This window comes from Lycorma delicatula, chromosome 4 (genome assembly GCF_047948215.1).
Source record: "Lycorma delicatula isolate Av1 chromosome 4, ASM4794821v1, whole genome shotgun sequence".
Taxonomy (NCBI): domain Eukaryota; kingdom Metazoa; phylum Arthropoda; class Insecta; order Hemiptera; family Fulgoridae; genus Lycorma; species Lycorma delicatula.
This window is the reverse complement of record NC_134458.1, coordinates 4,433,609-4,457,586: the sequence shown is the minus strand read 5'-3', so window position 1 is coordinate 4,457,586 and position 23,978 is coordinate 4,433,609. Positions and strand designations below refer to the sequence as shown.

At 31.0% G+C, this 23,978-nt stretch overlaps 1 protein-coding gene across 2 annotated transcripts in view; it reads left to right on the top strand.

The window, feature by feature from the left end:
* Positions 1–23,978, top strand: part of LOC142323060 (small G protein signaling modulator 2-like) — a 133,258-nt gene that overhangs the window by 35,557 nt on the left and 73,723 nt on the right. For both annotated transcript variants that reach the window (XM_075362185.1, XM_075362184.1), the window contains exons 6-7: positions 16,822–16,889; positions 19,903–20,048. In XM_075362185.1, the coding sequence (XP_075218300.1) occupies positions 16,822–16,889; positions 19,903–20,048 (214 nt within the window). The remainder of the gene's footprint in view (positions 1–16,821; positions 16,890–19,902; positions 20,049–23,978) is intronic.

The window sequence follows — 23,978 nt, the reverse complement described above, 5'->3', positions numbered from 1 at the left end:
TCTGCCTGGGGTTCACCACTCGCTGGCCCCCAGAGACGCTGGTCTCACACAGTTTGTAGGAGCCAGGATCCTCTACTTGCTTAACGAGGCAGAACAACCGCCAACTTTCTCTGACGAACTGGGGGAAAATTACATCAATGTCACCTATGTGACGAGCGATCTGCCTAGGAGTACAAGTAGTTGGACTGTCTGGCCCGAGGACAGTGTGAGTGATCATAGGCTTATAACCTATGAGATTGCTTACGGAGGCAATCTAAGAGCTCCACATTCAGGTTGCTATAACCTAAGGGGCCTTGATCATGACAGGCTGCGACACAAGTGTGCGGCTGCCTTACAGGGGTTGTAATGGTACATGAAGTAACTGGAATTAATGGCTGAACAACTTGGCCGGGCCATCAAGACTGGCTGCGATAGGGTTCTACAGCGGCCTAGGCCAATGGACAGACCCTTGGGTAGTAGCCAGTCTGCTGATATAGGAGTGCCTGGAGCTGTCATGACTTTCGCTACTGGAGAGCTGTCTGTTAAGTGCAGGCGGAAACCCAGGAAAAAGTGGTTGTCCTCTGACCTGAGCATGCTGCGCGCAAGAGTTAGAATCACACATAGATGATAGCAGTGTCACCCCCCAATGGGGATTTTTGTTCACAATGTGTGCGCTGAGGGCCTGCTGATCTACCGGTACGCCTGTAGTGAGTATGTTCATGCTATCAAAGAAGCCAAACTCAAATTTTAGGAAGACTATGCACAAGTTGCAACACAGTCCCTGCCAGCTAGCTGTCATGTTATCGGCCAAAGCCATTGCACGCACTGTTCAGTGTTCAATGCAGGTTTGGTGGTCGGGACCACACGTTAACATTTGTGGCGACTTACCAGTGTTCCTGGATACTTTGTTTCCTGATGCTCCAGAGGGTGAAGCAGAAGTCAGCATCAGGACAGGTGAGATACCATTCTCGGGCATACAGACTGTGGTTCCTGTAGATATAGACTGTGTGGTTTCTTGAATGGCACTGAGAAAGGCACCGGGGATTGACCAACTTAACCCGGATATATTCTATCATCTGCTGCCTGTCATAAGAGAACCGTTTGGCAGGCTGTTCTCAAGGTGCCTTATCAGGGGTTGCTTTCTGACTTGTTGGAAGGTGGCTTTGGTGAGGGTGCTCTTAAAATCAGGAAAGGATCTGAGTGAGGTCAGGAGTTATGTGTGTTTAAAACAACCTCCAATGATGCTACCATTGTATTGGGAAAGGCTCTCCCAGTCAATTTAGTGGTGAAAGTTCGGGCGGCTATGTGGAAATTGCGAATAGGTAGGGAGGCCAAAGTATTTGGGATGTGGTTTCAAGCCAGGCCTGTACAGAAGCAGAACGGTGATCGCAATGCATCAGTTCTAAATTTCAAACAGTTGCCCATCTCCCGCCTGTGGAGGAGGCTTTACAGCCTCACAATGGAAGCATGGCACACCGCGACTAAGTGCAGGTCCTTGTATAGTTGTATATATTTATACAGGATGTGAGGGGGATGGTAATACCTCTAGTTTGTTTTTAAGGGCAACAGAAGCCCAACTGCTCTCCAACCATGCGAATTTGAAAATATTTGTTTCGGTTCCACCTGGCAGCTGATGAGCTGTGCATCTGCAGGGAGGTCCAGTCGAACGAATACATGATGTTCGACTACCCTGCTCTTGGGGGGCCAGAACTCAGGCCACCCAGGAACTTAGAGGTCAAGGGAAAATATGCCACTCATAAGTGGCGAGTCAATGTGGCATGAGCCGCATTGTCAGACACTGTGGGAGTTCCTTGATGCCGTTGCTTTGTTCAACCGGCATCAGTAGTTTAAGGGATATAAGTCTCCTACTGCTTGCTGTAAAAACTACCCTCAAGAAATGGCTGGCCATTGATCAAATATGGCTCCAAGTGCTATATTATGGTGGATAGGTACTTGCTAACATTCAGTGACCTAGGCGTGGCAGCAAATTGCTGTCCTTGATGGAATTAATTTTAATTTATTGACAAGTCATATATTTTAGTATGTAGATGGAGTGCACCTACCAATTGTAGTAATATATTACAAGTGAACAGTGGGACATGCATGCTTATTCTGCTCATGCAGTTAGGTAAGCTCTAGAAGCTAATTAGGATATTGGTCGCTAAACTATTTTGAGGCACAGTAGCCATTTGTAGCACAGACATTTGATCTTATGCTTTAGGGCGATCGAATAGAGTGGTGATGGGAGAAATGCCAGACAAACCGTATAACTAATAAAACAACAGTTGCATTATGGTGCACATACAGTATTACCCTTCGCCTGTGACATCATGAGGCTGCAGTTGCCGCAGCTGTAGTGGGTGAATTTTGTAGTAGTCAAATTGGCCCTCTGTTTGCTATGAAATCTCAGTTTGTTATTGCTAAATTGTTTGTTGTACAATTTCCATTAATCTTGCCACAGTGAAGTCTGCCCTTAAACTGCCATGTGGTGCTGATGTTTGTGTGGGAAGGACACAGTGGGTTGGACAGTTTGGGGATGTATGTGATACCATTTTTTCTCCTAGAAACCATGTTTTATATTTACTATTTTAATTAATATGTTATAATAATTCTCTTTCTTGTAGGCTGCAGTACGGTGCTGTATATCATGAAAATAATCCTATGTCTAGTTTGGTAGAAATATTATTACTTTTGTTTTGGAATAAATGATGTAATTACAACAAAGGTAGATTTATTTTGAAAAATACATGGAAATGTTAGACTTTTTTATTTTCTAAATATTCGTCTTCACAATTCATATTTACTGGCATCAAACATTGATCAGGCAGCCCATTTTTATATCCTGGTAAATGATTGTGATTTGCTATAATCCCTGAGTAATGTTATTTTTGGAATATTATATTTATAATGTTATTTATTGATTGCTTCAATGCTATTCTTCACTTTGTCCTTGCTAATCGTTTAACTTCGACTTGTTTCCTACATCTTTCATATTCAGTTTTATGTTTATTATGTTCCATTCTTTGTTTCCATACATCTCAATATGCAAATTAAATATACTTTAATATATGATCCAGTAACCATGTTTTTCTTTTATCATGATTCTACCACAGGTTCTTTTCTCCTATTAAATCTCAAGAGATTTTCATTTTGATCTCTGTCAATCCACCTAGTTTTCAACATCCTGCTGTAACGCTGTATTTCAAAGGCCTGTATTTTTTCCTGTTGTCCTTTTCCTATTATCTTGCTTTTACTACCCTAAAGTGTAACAATCCGTACAAAAATATTTTAAATGTATTTATTGTTAGTTCTCTTAGATCTACACTTTATACTAGCAAAGACTTCTTTCTGAATGAAAATTTTTTTGCAATTGTCAGTCTGTTTTACAGCTTTGAAATAAATTTCTGGTAATTATACTGTATTATGTTCGTTTGGCTTATTATTTAATTTTTGTTTTCCTGCTTTCTATCACATTTCATTATCATTGTTTTCTTTTATTTATTTTCAAATTGAACTTTTAATTCCAGCTATTTACCCATATCATTCAGTATTTCTTGTAATGCATTTTTGGTTTCTGTCAAAATAATGACACATAAGGGAATCAAAGCTTCTTTGTTTTATCACCTTGACAGTTAATACACTCATATTTATCCTTCATTACTTATAAAAATTGAAAAGAAATGGACAGATTATGCTCCTTTCTTCATCTTTTACTCTTGTTACTGATACCTGAGTCTTGTGTATTTTCTAAAAAAATTCTTTCTTTCCATATTTTTTAACTCCATTTTCGTTAAAGTTTTATTCCATAAAACTATAAATAAATAGGAGTTGAATAAAAAGGAGTTGATGCTATTATTACAGTATTTCTAAGTTGAAAAAAGTAAGTTACAACTACCCCCTGTAGTTACAACTTTGTTTTTAGAGAAAGGTAGTTATAACTTCACTTTTAATGTGATTAAAGTGAAGGTACAACTACTTAAGTGTTGTTACAATGTCATTATTTCGGAGTCTGAGGTAGAGCACATTCCACTTTGTCAGTAGTCTTCGACATGGCGATGTTCATGCATGTGAGGGAGGGAAAAACGTATAGAGAAAGTAGAGTTATGACTAAATGCAAGGAAGCACTTTGAGTTTGAAAGCATTGATTTTCTAACTTCAGAATTTATACCAAATAGTGATGAAACTCGAGGAAAAGCACTAACCCTAAGAAATCACATGGAAATGTTTTTATGTTATATTTGTGATGCTTGATTTCAGAGTGGAGTGGCAGAAGACTTTGGAATAGATTAATCAACAGTGTATAAAAATATTAACAATGTTATGGGTCATATTCTTGAAAAAGGTCATAACTGGATTCATTTTCCCAGTAAAGCACAACAAATGAATAATGCAAAGTTATTGTGGTAAATGCATTATCATTTACAAACTACAGGTGCATTAGATTGCACCCACATAAAAATAAAAAACCATCAATGTTTGGGGACGAATATATTAATCACAAGGATTACGCCAGTGTAAATGTTCAGGCAACCTGTGATGCAGAGGAAAAGTATATGAGCATTAGTGCCAAGTGGTCAAGCTCTGTGCAAGAATATGCTCTGTGGAGTGATATTCAAGACGTAATCTCTGGATATGACGCCACTACTTGTTTGCTAGGCGACTCCGGCTATGTTATATCTTCATGGCTGATCACGCCATTCAAGATATCTGAAGGTGACATTCAATATTGATTTAACAGAAAATACACTAAAAAAAAAAAAAACATAATAGAAAGAGTAATTTAATCAGCTCGAACAGAGTTTCCCAATCCTTGGTAACTGCGTGCAAATATCACTAGAAAGGGTACCAAAACTAATAATGAGCTGTAATAATAATGCTTCACAATATCGCTGAACATCTTAAAAACTTTTGATTTCGAGGACTTGGAAAAAGGTGGAGAGGAAGATGAGTTCCATGTAGAGGAAATTGGCAGAGATACATGAAAATAATGCGACAAAATTTCATGAGAAACAGAAGTGGCAAAATATGTTGCATTTTATTTAATTTATGTATTATCGCTGTATTTTTTTTTTGTCTTCAGTCATTTCACTGGTTTGATGCAGCTCTCCAAGATTCCCTATCTAGTGCTAGTCGTTTCATTTCAGTATACCTTCTACATCCTACATCCCTAACAATTTGTTTTACATATTCCAAACGTGGCCTGCCTACACAATTTTTTCCTTCTACCTGTCCTTCCAATATTAAAGCGGCTATTCCAGGATGCCTTAGTATGTGGCCTATAAGTCTGTCTCTTCTTTTAACTATATTTTTCCAAATGCTTCTTTCTTCATCTATTTGTCGCAATACTTCTTCATTTGTCACTTTATCCACCCATCTGATTTTTAACATTCTCCTATAGCACCGCATTTCAAAAGCTTCTAATCTTTTCTTCTCAGATACTCCGATTGTCCAAGTTTCACTTCCATATAAAGTGACACTCCAAACATATACTTTCAAAAATATTTTCCTGACATTTAAATTAATTTTTGATGTAAACAAATTATATTTCTTACTGAAGGCTCGTTTCGCTTGTGGTATTCGGCATTTTATATCGCTCCTGCTTCATCCATCTTTAGTAATTCTACTTCCCAAATAACAAAATTCTTCTACCTCCATAATCTTTTCTCCTCCTATTTTCATATTCAGTGGTCCATCTTTGTTATTTCTACTACATTTCATTACTTTCATTTTGTTCTTGTTTATTTTCATGCGATAGTTCTTGCGTAGGACTTCATCTATGCCGTTCATTGTTTCTTCTAAATCCTTTTTATTCTCGGCTAGAATTACTATATCATCAGCAAATCGTAGCATCTTTATCTTTTCACCTTGTACTGTTACTCCGAATCTAAATTGTTCTTTAACATCATTAACTGCTAGATCCATGTAAAGGTTAAAAAGTAACGGAGATAGGGAACATCCTTGTCGGACTCCCTTTCTTATTACGGCTTCTTTCTTATGTTCTTCAATTATTACTGTTGCTGTTTGGTTCCTGTACATGTTAGCAATTGTTCTTCTATCTCTGTATTTGAACCCTAACTTTTTTAAAACGATGAACATTTTATTCCAATCTACGTTATCGAATGCCTTTTGTAGGTCTATAAACGCCAAGTATGTTGGTTTGTTTTTCTTTAATCTTCCTTCTACTATTAATCTGAGGCATAAAATTTCTTCTCTTATCCCTATACTTTTCCTGAAACCAAATTGATCTTCTCCTAACACTTCTTCCACTCTCCTCTCAATTCTGTATAGAATTCTAGTTAAGATTTTTGATGCATGACTAGTTAAACTAATTGTTCTGTATTCTTCACATTTATCTGCCCCTGCTTTCTTTGATATCATGACTATAACGCTTTTTTTGAAGTCTGACGGGACTTCCCCTTTCTCATAAATATTACACACCAGTTTGTATAATCTATCAATCGCTTCCTCACCTGCACTGCGCAGTAATTCTACAGGTATTCTGTCTATTCCAGGAGCCTTTCTGCCATTTAAATCTTTTAATGCTCTCTTAAATTCAGATCTCAGTATTGTTTGTCCCATTTCATCCTCCTCCTCAACTTCCTCTTCTTCCTCTATAACACCATTTTCTAATTCATTTCCTCCGTATAACTCTTCAATATATTCCACCCATCTATCGACTATAAAGAATTTAATATTTTATCATTTGTAATGTTATATGTTGTATGTTAAATCTAAATTTATTGTTTAGAATATATATTGTATAGGCTTAATTGCAGTGCATTCTGTTCATTAAATCATGATTACTAGTTTCTACAAAATAATGAGAATAATAAAAATATGAAACACAAAATAAAAATATAAAAGATTAAAATTATATTCTGATGCAATCAATAACCAGCTACTTTACTGGTAAGCCTGTCGATGTCACATCACAGTCACGACCCAGTACTTTGTGCTGTGCCGGTGGTACCAATCTTCTGGTTGTTAACTAGGTCTGTGTCTTCGACTATTAGTCCTGCTGCACTGCTGTAGGCAGGTATAGAGCCTAGTTATACTTGCGATCAGCATGGTGACAACAGCTAAGCTAGAAACCATGTGGACAGCCAGACCATGCAAATTGTACTGGCCAACATTTCTATTTTTTATTCATTTATTTTTTATTTTAGTCTTTTTTTGAAGGGAAAGGAGAAAGGTTATAACACATTCAGTTATTTATGATTTTATTTTAAAATTTCATAAAAATAAACATCTGTGGTTATGTTAGTTTGTGTTTCGTTGGTAATGTACTTTCTACTTTTTCCAATTCTTTCTTCTGTTTCTCTATCTGGATCTGCAGTTCAGATTACTGCAAAAAGACCAGCCATTGCAGTTAAGGAGTTAAGGCTTTTGTTTCTTCATTTTCATAGGACATCATCTTCTTCATACTGGGTCTTGCACATTGCATATGTTGTATTCGTCTGTTGTACAACTTCAAAAGACGTAAACTTATTAGTTGAAGATATTGGAGGGTTACTGTGTTCTTTATTGCTATAAGATATGAAGCTGTTATCTTCGATTCGCTGAGGTATCCCAATGGAATTACTTCCAGGCACTCTAGTGAAAACTAGATTTTCTGTTTTTTCCAATATTAATAAAAACACATTTCCCAAATCATTAACTTTGATCTTTTTCTTTCGTGTTGTTTTTTATCTGTTTTCTTTTTTATTGTGGTCTTCATATATTGTAGCATCTTCATTTGTGCTACGGTGATTTTAATCCAAGTACCTCAGGGATATATTCTACATGCGTCTTCCCACGCCTTTTTTTTTCATTAATAACTTTTGGCACTTTTGATTTTTCCAACAGTACTAGGTGTTTTGTGAATAATTTGACATATAAGTATCTGTCCACAGTGTTCTTATTATTCCCTTCATCTTCAGTCAACGACATGTTAAAATAAGATGAGTGTTCTAGAATAATAAAAGAATTTTCCTCTCATGAGCAAAGGCTGCGCACTGAGCTAAGATTGACATGGAGAGAGTTGCTGTGCGAGGTGGGAGGCAGAGGGAACAACAAACAAGTTGCAACATGAAAGATAGTTATTGCTGCACTATAGCGCTCTGCTGTAGTTATATCTTCAGTTTTTCTGGTTACCACTCCTGTCAGGGTAGATATAACTACTTAGATGTAGTGTTTTTCTATTCACTTTGGTTTGACTTAAAGCTATCACTACACCCTAGATTCTACTATGAAGTCACTACATTTTATTCATTCACCCATTAGACAGATAGTGCGGTAGCTCTCAGATTTATCTGTTGCTTGCTTTGGTGAGAGAACACTCTGTAAAGTCTGAGGGTACTTCTCCAGTTTTTTACATTATACATACTTCTTTGTAGACCCTGTTTAAACTTGCTGCTTCTAAACAACATAGAAATTCAAATTATTATTCCTTCTACCATATTTGTAGCTTTAACAAATTTAAGTCAGATATTGATTAGAGTAATGTCCTCTGCGATTACCAATCTCTTTTTCCTCCTCTAAACTAGCTGATGATACCCCGCGTCCCATATCCTATTTTATACTTCAATTTATAACAGCATTTTACTGTATGCACATTTGATACTAATCCATTTTGGCTTAATTTTCTCTTGTTCTCTATATTCTACATTTTCCTTTCAGCACTTATGTTTTTCTCTAAATCACTACATTTTACTTTCAACCTCTATTATTTTTGCTGCTTTACTCTTATTAATTTAAATATAAGTTTTATTTTAATGAGCTAATATATTTTTGTGATTACATGTTTTTCAATTCTGACCTTTCTGTATGATATTAATAGTTCCAATATATCTTTTGTTATCACTGTTAATTTTCTGTTAAATATTATTTCTAATGTTTGCAGTTCTATCTAGTGTCTCTGCCATAGCTGTTTTCATTTTTAAGTCATCCATTCATTTTCTCTATCTGTTTTTATAGTTATTACTAGAAGTTTACTGTAGTTTCTTCAATTATTAGTTTTATAAATTCTTGTTTAGTTTACCTAACTGTTTATTATATTAGTTTCTCAGTCTCTAAAATTAATCTTAATCTTCACTATAACTTAAGTGAATTGTATTCATGTTAGTTTCACGGTAGGGTTTACAGCCCGTATTTTCACCCACATTTAAAAGCTAATATTCGAACTCTTTATTTCAAAATGCATCCTATCCACAAGGGCATACAAGAAACTTGATAGTGTCCAAGAATTAGGGTCCATTTATCCCAACTCTCTAGCACCCCTAGCCTATTTGTTGTAAATTGACACGTTGTCCATAAACATAAAAGAAATTCAGTCAGTAATTTTTAAACAGTTTGTTCTGGAGGCCAAAAAAAGTGAATATTGTCTTAAGGATGGGGGTCTATTGTACATCCAGAATCTTAAATTCACTGGCCTGGCTCCTTTAATTAACAAATTAAAATCTTGACATTTTCAAAATTAATTTTTTCAAAATGTGTTCTAAATTCCAAGAAAAGTAGGAAAGATACAATGTTACTAAAGACTTTTGAGAACCAAGTATCTTAGCTTTATTAGTCTTTCTTGACTAACAAAAACTGGACTGTTTTGAAATTTGAACCATTATTTTTCAAAATGTATTCTCTAAATACAAGTAATAAGCTTACACTATTTTAATGTGGTTGGAGCTCTTTGCTTCCTTCAGTCTCTTGTCTGCTTAAAAAGAAGATTGAATTGTTATTTTGGTATGTCAGGCCATTTTTTCAGTGGTTGTGTTCTGAGAGGCCAATTAAAAACTTAGTGGTATTGAAAGTTTGAGTCCTGTTGCCCACCCAGTACCCTCGGTTCTCTTCATAACAAAAACCATTGTTTTATGACAGTCAAAATCTATTTTCTGAACAGTCTACATCAAAGGACCGTAAAATATTCATTGACATCAAAGAGGTTTTGAACCCTTGTCACCCCAGCCTCCTTGCCTCCTTTCAATTAACAAATGTTGGATGTTTGTTCTAACAGCTCTTTTACAAAACTTCTTTTGTAGACAAGCTTCAACTCATTGGCAACAAAGAAATTTTGATCTTCCTTGGCCCTCCCAATTCCTATTTTTATTTATGAATTGCAGTAGGTCCTGTTAATGGGCCTACTGCAATTAGCGTAAAATAAAAATGTTTGAGAAAATGAATAATTGTTGAAATTATGTATTTAAAATTAAATTTTATATACATATTTCTCACAATACAATATTTTTCATGCCTTAACGTTTAAAATAAACTGCACAAACAAGTCCCTTTTATCTATTTTATACTTTGCAATGGTATACATGAAAGTAAAGAAGAAAAAGAAACTAACTTAACTCTTTGTATATCTATACATAATGTACCAATTGTAAATGAAAAAAAAAATAATACTATTCTGTATTCGTTTGAAAAGTTGTATGTATCACTAAAGCAAAGATATTCACTTGATAATAGACACTGGTTTCAAGTTGTTCATGGCTGAACCTAAATACCATGCATAATGTTTCAGTTTTAAATGATTGTATGTAACTGAGCTGTAGAAGTTCAAAAAAGTGAACTTAATTAATTAGATTTTGTTTTTGTAAATTCATTGTAAAAAAGTAACATATATGGCATGAAGTTAAATATAAATCCATAAGCTGCACCATTATGTGAGCTGTATTTCTGATATAAAGAACTCATTTTCAAATTATATGGAAATTTTTCTTCTAGAAGATTCATTAGTTATGAAGTATTTATTGTTTATGTAGTTTTTGCATTTATGCTACTTCAAGTATAGTTACCAATGGCACTTTAAACCGGTTTGGAAGCCACTTTAGTTCCTAGTAAAATACATTTAATCTATGCAGTATTTGTTTAATATGTTGTTTTTGTCTATGTAACATGTTTTTAAATTTAATTTTGGTCAAGTGTGGTGAGAAATTAATTTTTACATGCTATGTAAAAAATTTGCTCATTGTTTGTTTCTAAAAAGTGATTGCAAAAGTTAATTCTGTTTTTGTTAGTAAATTATATGTCTTTGTATCTGTGGATAAGTATGCCTGGTGCAGTATGTCATGCAGTTTGATTTATATATTACTTTTTGCTATGTTTATTGGTGTTTACTCTGTTTGTTTTGTTTGTCTTGTACATTTTTTTGTAGTTTTAAAAGCAACATGATAAACTAATTTTTTTTTTTAAATGCATGCAATTTTATATGATTATTTTCATTGACGTTTGGATTTTCTGCCATTAGTTGTATTTTTGGTTTTGTTCAGTATTTAATGTAGCATGGTGTTCATAAGTAGAGATTGGTAGTCAATAAGCTATGCCATATTTTATTCTGTTGATTTCATTTGTGTAGTTTAGTCATCTGATAAGGGTTGTATATAAGGCACCTAACATATGGTAAAATGTTTTGCGTTTGTATGTAAATTTGTAGTGCGCACGTGTGTGTGTTGTAGAGGGTTTTCTATGCATTTTTAAAGTATGCTAATTATTTTGTATGCAGTAAAGTCAAGTAAGTTTAGTGATTTGTTGCGTTCATATTTTGGACTGTAAGTTGAGGTGTAATTTATTGATAAATACGTAATATTTTTTATTGTTGCCTTTGTAGAGATAAATATCTTTTGTATAGTGATATTAGTAAATATTTTTTTCAGTGAAAAGTATTTCAACCAGTAGGTTACAAACAGTTAAAAGCATTGGTTGACTCGACTGTGTGTAGTATTTATTTTTGCATGTAAAGAGGTTTTTTCTGTTAGTGATTGTATTAAGCTTATAGTTTGATTTTTTTCTTGGTAGTATGTTATGACTTGTGTATCATGGTGATGGCTTCTTTGTAGTTATGTTAGATCTCAGTAGAGATCGGTTATAATAAAGGGTACAGATTGAATCAGGTTGAAGGATACATGAGTTGAACCATATTTAACATCAAAACAAATTGTGCATCAAGAATACAAAATAACTTAGTGATAAGATTAAGAGTATACTCATTCCATGTAACTGTACAGAAAAAAGTATTATATTGACTTGCATCATTCAACAGTAACTTAAAGTTTTTTTACAAAATAATAACATACAGCAAACTAACAAAACGCACACCAATAGACATCTCAAAAAAAAAAAAATATATATATATAAGTTATATTACTGAGAATAGATGATGCATCCCTAGTTTCCAGGAAAAGCCACTGTGAGAAATAATGTAATACAGCTGCAACTTTTGTTTCTTTATTGTAACTGTAATAATAATTATTCAGTTCCAATCCAGGACACGTTCGATTTACATCATCCTATTTGTAATGTTAGCAAGTACCCATAACTTGCATTTGTATTGTATAATTAGTAATTGTTTGTATATCAAAGAAAATTGTATGATACATTGTGTTTTTAAATAAAATTAATATTTTTTAAAACACATCATTGTTGTGTATACACATAACTGGCGCAGTCAGTAGGACCCTTCAAATTTTATTAGCACATATGATATCAATTTCAATTTCAGTCGTTAATGAAGGGTACTAAATAAAAGTCATCTCGAAAAGTTAATGAATATAATTTCTTTGATCATCATATCGTCAACAAGGTGCAATGGACGACGAGAATAAGAGCGTATTATTTGATGAAGTCTGCATCGAAGTCAGTAATCACAGTAGTTATGGAAGCTACAAGATCTATTCAATCTTTGAACTGCAGCGATGTAGAAGAGAGGAAATCTCTACAAAGCTGTTCCAATTGGCAGAATTAGTGAATATAATTCTGATCAACAACCCGCTCATCGAAGGCCGACTAATTGACGACAGTAACAAACTACAAAGGCAGCCCAATCAGCAAAGGCAACTCGATCAGCATATATATAATAATAAAAGTAGTACTGTAAGTAAGAAAAGATTTAAGTGGAATATAAGAAATATTTTAATAATTTTGTGTATTAGATATATATAATTGTGTGTATAGTATATTAATATTGAAAAATTGCAGTATCAGTGTTAAAAAAAACAATTTTTAGATATGTTACCTGAATTCTCAGGTGACCCATTAATTTTGAATCATTTCATTACTTTATGTCATAAATTAGTAGGAAAATTTTATGTCGCCAACAATCCGGATGACTTTCAAAATGAATATTTATTTTCCACAATTATTTCTAAAATAAAAAACACCTGCATTAGAATTAATAATAAGATCTAATTGTTATAATTGGAGTGATGTTAGGGAAGTATTATTAAACGATTATCTCGACAAAAGAGATTGTTTTACATTAAATTTAGATTTAGCTGAATTAAAACAGGGGAGTAATGAAACTCCTTTTGATTTTTATGAACATATACTAAAGTTATTAAATGTGCAAATAGCGCATATTTCACAAAATGGAGAGCCAAGAATAGAGGTAAGGGCAAGAATAAAGGATGGCCTAAGGGAAAACCTAGGCGATAAAAGTTAACAGAGTAAGATCAAATATCTTAATTGAGATTCGTTAGAAATAAATATAATTTCAATTTTAAAAAATTAATATTGATATTTGAGATTGAGTATAAGTGTTTTTTTTTTTGTGTGATGTTAAGTGACAAGGGCCCTTTACTCCCTTGTAATGCTTTTGTTTAATAGATTTTATTGATGCATATTTCAATCTATATCACTGACAGAGTTTTGTTTTTGAGAGTTATTGACTAAATTTCATAAGAACTGGGTAGAAATATTTTAAAATGACAAGGACCTTTACACCCTTGTTATGTTGTGTTTTTGTGGTTTTCATTAACCATTGAAAAGTCTTTTTTAGATGCTTTCTTTTATTTTGACAAGGCTAGTCGATCACTATGTCACCTGAGTTTTTGTTTTTCAGGGGAAGAAAAGATATTTTTTATTTTGACTATGTTGCTAGAGTTTTCTCTAGCAACTGAGTACTGGGATGCAGGAGTACTGGGAGGGTATAGAATCTTTTTTTCTTTTTATTTTTTGTTGTGGAGGGGGCTAATGACCACAGTAGTTGATGCCCCTAAAACTATACAAAAAAAAAACAATGTAATAATAATAGTAATAATAATCGTAATTATAGTCGTAATAATTGCAATCATAATCTTAATAATTATAATAATAATAATAATAATAATAATTATAACTGGCATAGAAAATGTGGCATAGATAAATGGCTTAGGTTAAATTATAAAAATAATTCCTGGTAACATGGATGCAAATGATGAAATGATATTAAATGAAATAAAAATTAAGCAAAATAGTATGGTTGTCAAATAATAATGAAATTAATATTGAAATAAAAGTGATGATAATGAAATTATAAATAATTATGAAATAATTGATTGCACATTTTAGTAAAACTATATACATAATAAAATTTGTTTTAATAATATGAAGATGTATGTTTATTATTATGTGAATTATTTTAAATATTTTACAGTATGTTTTAAAATAAGATGTACTATGTATTATAAAGAAATTTTACTATAAGGATTATTTAAAACTTATATTATTTGTGAAGGAAAACTGATGTTATAACTATTGTAACATTGAATTTGAACTAGGCTATATATATTAAATGATTTAAATGTTACTAATTGTAAAATATATTATTAAATTAATTGTTATTAAAGGACTAGATTTAAATGAAACAATTTAGCCGGAACTTAAAAAATTAGGAAATAATTTTTATTAATCTTTTTAATTTATAAAAAGATTTTAATATTATAGTTAAAGAATGAATGAGACTAGGTATAAAAATATTTTGTTGAACACATGTAGAACTGTACTGCACATCATAATACGTGTGATAAAATTACTATGTTTATATTACAACATATGTACATTGAAATAGAATAATACACACAACTATATATATAATTTAAAATTCAGCAATTATATGTTAAAATAAAATATCTATTAAAATCAGAAAGATTAAGAATAATTGTATTAAGTAATAATTGTAATAAAAATATATTATAAATATTTTATTGTTATAAATGAATTAAATGTAGAAAAGGTGCAGCATTCAGACTTATTGATTAATCTAAATAGTTTGGAATTAGAAAATATAAATATAAATAATTTGTTAATGCTCAGGAAAAATAATATTGTCAAAGATGATGTATGGATTTGAATTATAATATTGTATTGTATATTGATTGTAATTATTATTATTGTTGTATTGTATGTTAAGATATTTAAAAAGGAAAAATACATGTGGCTGCTGAGCGACCCCCAAATTTTAATCTGGAGGGTGGAGTTATATTACTGGAATAGATATGATGCATTACATTCCATAAGCCATGTGTGTTACCTATCTCTAGTTTCCAGGAAAAACTACCTTGAAAAAAAATGTAATGCAGCTGCAACCTTTGTTTCTTTACTGTAACTGTAATAATAATTATTTATTTCCAATCCACGACTTGTTCGATTTACATGGTCCTATTTGTAATGTTAGCATGTATGCGTAACTTACATTTGTATTTAGTAATTAGTAATTGCTTGTATTTCAAAGAGAATTGTATGATACATTGTGTTTTTAAATAAAATAAATAATTTTTAAAAACATATCATTGTTGTGTTTATACATAACTTATATATATATATATATATTTATTGAACTTCATGATTATGAAATGATACACCCGACAAGCTTGATGGATTCTTGCCTACTGATACAAAAGACTTCTATAAGCACCTCATACAATGGAATCGACATTTGCAAACATATCATAGAAACAGGACATATATACAGATATTAATTTCAACATGAAAATTACACACATAGCACATAAAATCACAAATTACACGTACTTAAAATGAAATTTATTGATTGAACTTCACCAAAAGTATCATAGTAAATGAACTGATGCGATGTAGATCAATTATCTTATGTAAATATATATTAAATAAGTTTCTTAACCATTTCAAAGTGGAGTGTAGCTATGTTAACTTCAGCTTTAACAGTATCCTCACTTACAAAGGAACTATGTAAGTAGATGTGAACAGTTCTAAAAGAACACTCTTGTCATCTTTACAGTTTGTAGTATCTGTTATGTCACATTGAAAAATTTAATTTAAATAAATGATTGAACCTTTTGCATGATTGATGATTGGGGTTGGAAATACTGGAAATATTTGCATTTTCAAAAAAGGATGCTGTAAAATTACAAAAAGTACATTTTTGTAATTGAAAAATTACATTTACAAAAAAAAAGCTTGTGGCTGTAGAAAGGCAGCTGGCATAATGTTAAATTGTCCAAGTTCTAAAAACAAATCAGGAAAATCTTGAAGAAAATTTCAATTAAACTTTTGAGGCAGACCAGTAGTTTTATTAGTGAAATTATATTTCTGTCACACTTTTATAATTTTGAATAAAATATTATTTTTTAAAAATTGTAATATGTTGGGGGATCCCTACACTCAAACTTATTCATGTATAACACGTTGCAGAAGGTTCTGTTAAATTTGTTCACAAATAAATTATTCCCAATGCAACTTTCTGGTTTAATGACACCACTGTTTGTAAGAAATACCAGCTCATCAGTCTAGTTATTCTTTAATTGAGTCTCCTTCCTCATTTCTATTGTTGTATTCAGAAATTTTTCAAGTTGTTTCCATTTGGGGTATCTGTTTTTCAGATGTTTTAAACTTTGTACTTTATTAAAATTATTAATTCTTTTATTATATCCTGTGTATTAAACATTTTAATAAAATTAAATTTTAACCTGTTCATTTCATTTGTGACTGTGAGTTAATTATATATATATTTGTGTGTGTGCACGCACGTGTGTGTAAGATTCTTAGTATGTGCTAAATAAAATATTAATGTATTTTGTGGTTATTTCATTGTGTAAAGTTTGTTAACCTAAGATGGTTATTTTTTTCTTTTAGTAAATATTATGAAAAAGATTCTCTTGTGGCAGACCCAGATTTTGGATCAATTCTGAGCTCGTTATTGGGTAAAACATTTTATACTTATTAGAATATTATGAAAGTAAATTCGAATGATTAATTATTAGATTATAATTTTCATTTAAATATGTAATTAATGACATCATAAGTTTCATTAATTGACAGTGCATTTAATGGAAATATTGGTCATAAATTTCTAGGGGTTATCATTGAAAAATATGTGGTAAAAGCAGCATCGTACCTTTCCATTAATTGTCTTAAAGCAATTATCATGTCTGTATGAACTGATGTGACCTTCCTTGTATGAATTGTCAACAGTTTATCTCAATTTTCATTGAATGAAACACTATAATTACTTTTCTGTAGTTTCTCTTATTTTGTTCATACTTTTTTGTTTTTATAGATCAGGACAAGTATATGCTTCCTCCATTCTTCAGTTATTGCTCTCTGTTACCGTAATTTATTCATTAGATACCATGAAATATCATTACTGTTCTCTTCCAGGTTATGAGGGTCATTTGGAAAGTTTTTGACCTTAGATAGAAAACATGAAGATTTTTCAGAAATTCATTTTTTTTTTCAACATAGTCTGGTATTATACATTGCAACCTTGCAATTTGATACATTTAGACCAATGACTTTCCAACTTTTTAATACCCTCAGTATAATGTTTTTTTTCCTAATTTGCAAAATAAGCAGTCATCTCTGCTTTGATTTTATAATTTGAAGGAAATTTTCATCCAGTGAGCCATTTCTTCAGGTTTGGGTAGAAGAAATAATCACTGGGAGTCAAATCCAGCAAATATGCTCATGTTAAGCATAGATTATGAAGTTTTGCAGCAACAACCTGAAACGTGTGTGGAAGTACATTATCATCATGGTGAAAGAGCACTCTCTTTTTGACCAGATGTGGATGGTTAGCCTGAATAGCCCCTTCAGTTGATCCAGTGGTGAAGCTAACACTCCTTAGCAGTAGTCCTGCCTTTTTCTAGGCAGTTTATGAGCACTAACCATGATAATCCCGAAAACCTTAGTAAATGAAGGAACATATTTAGTTTTATGGATTTTAAGCATGGAAAGTGGTGAACTCATCTAAAGTAGTCTTACTATGGCATGTAGTTTCCCTCTCAATTTTTTTTCTTATGCTGTTGAAGACTCAAGGGTTAAGGCCAATCCTTTTCTTTATGTTTTTCTAATTTGTCTTTTACCCACACACCAGGAAGGACATTTGGCTATGCCAAAAATAAATATAAGTTGATGGGGAAAAATTGGAAATTATAGTTAATTAATAATAATTAACAACATATGTATGGTAAGTTTCATCAAGTAAGTTAGTTCAAAATCAACAGTAAGTTTTTCAAATCAATTTTCATATAAAATAATTTTTTTCTAATAAAAAATCTTTAAAGGAAAAATTCAAAGGTGAATTTTATAGTTTTTTCTTAAAGTTTGAAATTGAAACAATTTTATTATTATTATATTACTTATTACCTCATGATGTGATGTTATTGAATTTAGAGTTATAATTTTGAATTTCATTTACTGATTAAGCATTTCCCTTGTAGTTGCCTGTTTCTTATCCTTGATCATCTAAAGTATTTCAGCATACAGTAAAACCATATCTGCTAGATTGTTCACTAAATGTTTTTTTTTCTCCTCAAAAATCATGTATTTTTTGTGGTATGTGTTATACTGACCATCTCTTGAATCTTCCCAGTTAATGGAAGTTATCATTTTCATTAACCAAAATTAGTGCTTTTTATTTTGATCACCTCTTACTCTGATTATATCAGAACTTGATAATATTGCTGTGTTTCAGCTGCTTTTCAGAAAATTTGAGTTTTACATCTATTTCATTTTTTCAGCTTTTTTTTTTTTTTTGGTCTGATTTTGGAACCCTAATATCTATAAGTATCTTATAATGTAATCCTAATGTATCTTATAAATATAATGTAATCTTATATATCTTATAATGTTTTCCTTTTTTATTAATTGAACATATCCATTTTGTATTTGAAGTCAGTTATGGTTTGCCAAATGGTTTCCTCTATTTTCACCTGGGTTCCTTATGGTGTAACTGAAATAACTGGTGAAAACTGTTCATCTTTGGCAAGAATTTCAAATAGCATTATAAGGTAGTGATGTTTTCTCAAACCTGCTTTTTATTGGAGCAATAAACATGATTTCATAATTGCAGTTTATTTCCAAAAAATGAAAAACAGTGTTTGTCATAAATTTTAATTGATCGCTTCAAAGCGTATTTCAGTTAGTTTTGGATCTAATAGGACCTAATAGTGCTTGTTTCTGAATATTATGAGGTTATAACATTCACTGTATTATTTCTTTGTAAAATACTAACAGAGTTTAAAAAACAAGATATACAAAACAATATGAACTATGAACTTCTGCAAGTATGGAATTTAATGGATAGTCAAATTTGATAACTTGATCTTAATGAAAAAAAATAAATAAAAATAGATTTGTAGTCATGATCCTCTTGACCATGCATCCCTTTCTAGTCTGACATCTAGTATTCATCTCATTGAACATCGTAGGTCGTATGACAAGACCTTTCCCCAGAATTTTGAGTTTTTTTTTGTTGAGAATTTCACATAACCTGAAATATTACTTCTTCACAGTATAAATATAATTTTTTTATAGCTCCTTCAACATTAGAGTTCATTACAATCTGTATCTAATACATTATTTCATAGAGGAAGATAAGATAACATGAATCGGGTAAGATAGAGTCATTTTAATTGTTACAACATTTTTTATTTCTTCTACATATCTATAATGCCATGTTTTATCTTGTGTCAAATTGTTTGATGTTTATATTGTTACACCTTATTAATCAAAGCAAGTAAGTTTGATGTTTTGATTGTATTCATCAGTCTTTCACCTTCAATCTGTTAGCACAAGATGATATATGATATAAGCTTATAAAAAATTCATAACCAGTATAAACTAATCATGTTAATTATTTAATGTCTAATGAACTATGGTATTAATTATTAATACATTTAAAAAATCTTTTATTTATTTATTTTTTGTTCTCAGTTGGTCCGTGTGCTCTGGATTATTCAAAAACAAAAACTCAGGATCATTATTGGACAGATCCACCTGCTGATGAGCTTGTCCAGAGGCATAGAATCTCAAGCGGTGTCGTTTCTACTCCTCCTTCATCTCGTCGTCCAGTCCTTAGTGTTAATTTTTTATTACTATTTTTCTCATAATAATAAATAAGTGTTTTTTAGTGAAATCTTCAATTAATATACAGTAAAATTGTTTACTTTGCTTGCAAAGTTGTAACAAGTGGTAATGAGAGTTTACACTAATAAGAGGCAACAATTTTATATTTCTAGTTTCCCATCTATTATAGTACAGAGTATTGTAACAGGAAAAGTATTGAAATGGGTCAAAATTGTTTTGTACCTGGTTTGTTTGTTGATTTTATATGTTTTGTATCCCTTAAATTCAAACATGTTATAACACTGGGGCACATATCTGCATGTAGGGATGAATGTGTGTAATATGTTTCATCTATTTTTTCTAATGTCTGCGATGGTTGAGCCCCTTGATGAAATTACATTTTTTCCTTAAAGATTATTCAGTATTAAAAGTTCAGTTCAGAAAAATATCAGAATTCTTATTGACAAATTTTGATATCCTTGATTAAATTATCAAAATTATATTGTATTTAGAGTATAAATGAAAAAAAAAAAATTAAATTTTTATTAAAAATGTTTGGGTTCCAGTCAACTGCGCTTGCTCTTAACAGTTACCTCATACACTGTTTCTAATAACAGCCACAAGTGAAAAACAGATAAAATAAGAGAAATTATAAAAAAATTTAAACATGAATAACCTCTTGCATAATTCCCTTACAAGGAAACATTGTAAGTAAATTTTGCTCTTTAATACAAAGTCTGTTTAATGATTTTTTTTAAGTAAACTAATAAAATGTGAAATCGGTACTTACTTACGTAGGGATGCAGACTGGAAATTATGCAGTCTAGCAATTTTGAGCCTATTTTCATGCATAATTTTTGCTATTCACTTAAACAATTTCAGCCATATTTCAACTATTTGTCATAACCATTTGTCAGTCGATTTGAACAAACATGGTGTCATTTTATTCACAATAAAAGGCTTAACGTATGTGTAAAACATTATTCAATAAAACTAATATTTACAGAACTATTAATATATTTTAATAGTTGTCCTTTTTTAATTTCATAAGATAAAATTTTCAAATTTATTTATTTTGTAGTTGTTGGTATGTATACATAAAATTTCATAAAAATTTCTTAATCCATTTTTAAGGTATAAATTTTTATTGAAAAAACAAAAAATGGCAAAGAGAAAGAGGATGAAGGAAGATAGGCCCATTTGTCCACATGAATGTTTTTTAATTTGATGTCCTGAATTGGTCTCTTAAGTTTGGCCAACACCTCCCAGGATACCTGTATAGTTGTGAAGGGGAGAAAAAAATATGGATACTGTGATAATGCTCTCTTGTCAAATAGGGTGGAAAGTCAGGCCAAAGCTGGGATATATATATAGCCAAATATTTGTGCCAGATTTCAACTATTTTGGTCAATGGGTTTTTGAAATATGGACTATTTAGAAATATTGAAGACTATTAAAGACTAATTGAACTATTGAAGACTAATATTAAAGACTATTTAGAAATATTGTTGAACATCCCCATTCCTAAATTTGACCAACTTAAAACTTTGGAATTTTAAATAACTTAATAATTCAGTACTTAATTTAGTATAACTTTTGTTGTACTAAAGCTCAATTTTCTATGATTACCATACAAAAAAGTAAAAAATACGAAAACTATTCTTTCCCTTTTTTTGTAAAAAATTTAATGGTATCAATGTCCCATATATAGACATTTTTGAGCAATTTTCAAAGAATATATGTTTAGTCAATCCGGAGATATTAATTAAAATACAGTTGTCCATAAATCTTCTGGAAATTTCTATGGTTATTTTTAATATTTTTCTGGTTTCAGGGCGTCTTGAAACATCGACTTTAAAAATAGCCCATCAAAATTTTGGACTGATCTATATAATTTTCTTTTATTGCTATATTGCTGTTATGCATAGCAACAATAGTAAAGATACTTTCCTGTATAGCCAGGAAAGTAAAACCGTTCATCATACATCTGCCATGGGACAGGTACCTTTGATTCACCATGTCCATGGTGTCCCATTCTCTTACATTTTCTGCTAAAATTTTCATTTCTTGAAAGCATCCATCCATTTCCTTCTAGATTTTCTGTAATTTTTACTCTTTTCTAGTCTCTCGCCCTTGCACTGTTTTGATAAATCGTATCGTAATTTATGTCCAGATAGTTAGCTTTCCTGTATAAATTTTATACGATGAGGCATTTTTCTTATTCTTTCTCCTCATTATGTCACCTGGTATATCTACATACGTTTTATAATCTTCTCTGTTCCCATTTCTCAAATACCTCTAAGCTTTCTTTGACCCGTTTCCTTAGAGTTCATGTTTCAGATCCATACATGCCTCACATTAAATATAAAAAGTTACATTCCAAATTAATGCTAAAAATTTTTATAAAACTTGTTTTAACATTATCACATTTTATTAAAATACTGTGCCAATTTACTTCAAGTGCATTATTTTAGTATAATACTGTGTCATACATAGAATCCTTACCTGTACTACAATTACGTCTTGTTATGAGTTAGATCTCACTAAACTATGAAAAATTACCTGACTTATAGAAAAAGCACATGATAAAACAGAAAATTAGACACTGTAAATCATGAAATTAAGCTGTCAATACTTTATTCTATCACATTCAAGTAAATGTTTTCTTGGTGCGGAAAAATTTATCATATACGAGTTGTGACTAATGAGAGGAACAGGCATGTTATTATATTTTGGCTAATTTGTATAAAGGTACCTAGTATCGACCAAGTTACGTCTGTAATGGAAGATTTCATTATTATTGTATTTTCATATAGTAAGTAAGTAATGTCAAACTCTTTATTGTGTAATTAAAAAAAAAAAACAGTGGTATGAATTAGGTTTGCTCTTTTTTTATTGTATATTTTCTTATCAAGAAAATGTTTCTAATGGAAAAAAAAATCCTAAATAAGAAATTTATGTACATATTTATTGCTATGTAACTGCTGATTATAAAATATGTTACTTTTATTTTGTTAGCTGTTTTTTCAATTTTAGCTAAAAAAAATGTTTTCTTACTTCCCAGTATACAGAAATATTATGAGATATTATTCAAGTTTAAGGAAAAAAGAAAGCTGACCAATCATTTCTTGACCGGAAGGGTTTTTGTGAAATTAGTTTTTAATTTTTGTGAAAGTAGTTTAAAAAATATATAATATGTTGATTTTAATGTAATTAAAAACTACCACTTGTAGTCTAAAAAAGAGAGTAGTTTCTATCAAGTATTATAAGTACTATTTGTATATCAAACTTTATGGAAGAAAAGCAAAATCAAACCTGTGTTACCATTTTAAATGTATTTCATTTTTAAGTTATATTATGAAGTGCGGTAATTTGATGTAAAGTAATTTTATGAACCTTTTGGTCCTGTGAACTTTAATGTAAATCTAATGGTTAAAAGCTATTTTGAAATTTCTGGTTAGCTTCTGGTGTTATTCTTTTAAGTTTCTTATGTTATTGAAGAAAAACTTCATTATTTTATCATTGAATATTATTAATCCGTCTGTGTGCACTTCAGACAACTATATTTTACATATGTGCTGCACTCGTGTAAAGCTCATGTATTCTATTCTAGTATACTATGTTTATATGAAGTTTCTGTACTATTTTCTGATAGCTGAAATTCCAGAATTTTTGATAGAAATTCTTCTTTCCTTTTTATCTTTTTTAAATCTCATTTTTAATTGAACTTACAATGGAAAATTCATGAATACATGTAAAGTATTGTTAAAATTTATGCATTTGTGAAAAAATACTCTATCTTTACTAAAAATGAAATAGCAGTTTAATAAAGTATAGGTTGATATCAGAAAATTAAAAAAAAATGTAACAATAAATGAAATTCTTCATAATTATGTTTGAATACTAGCTTTTTATATCATCTCATTACAGTGTTATAGAACATT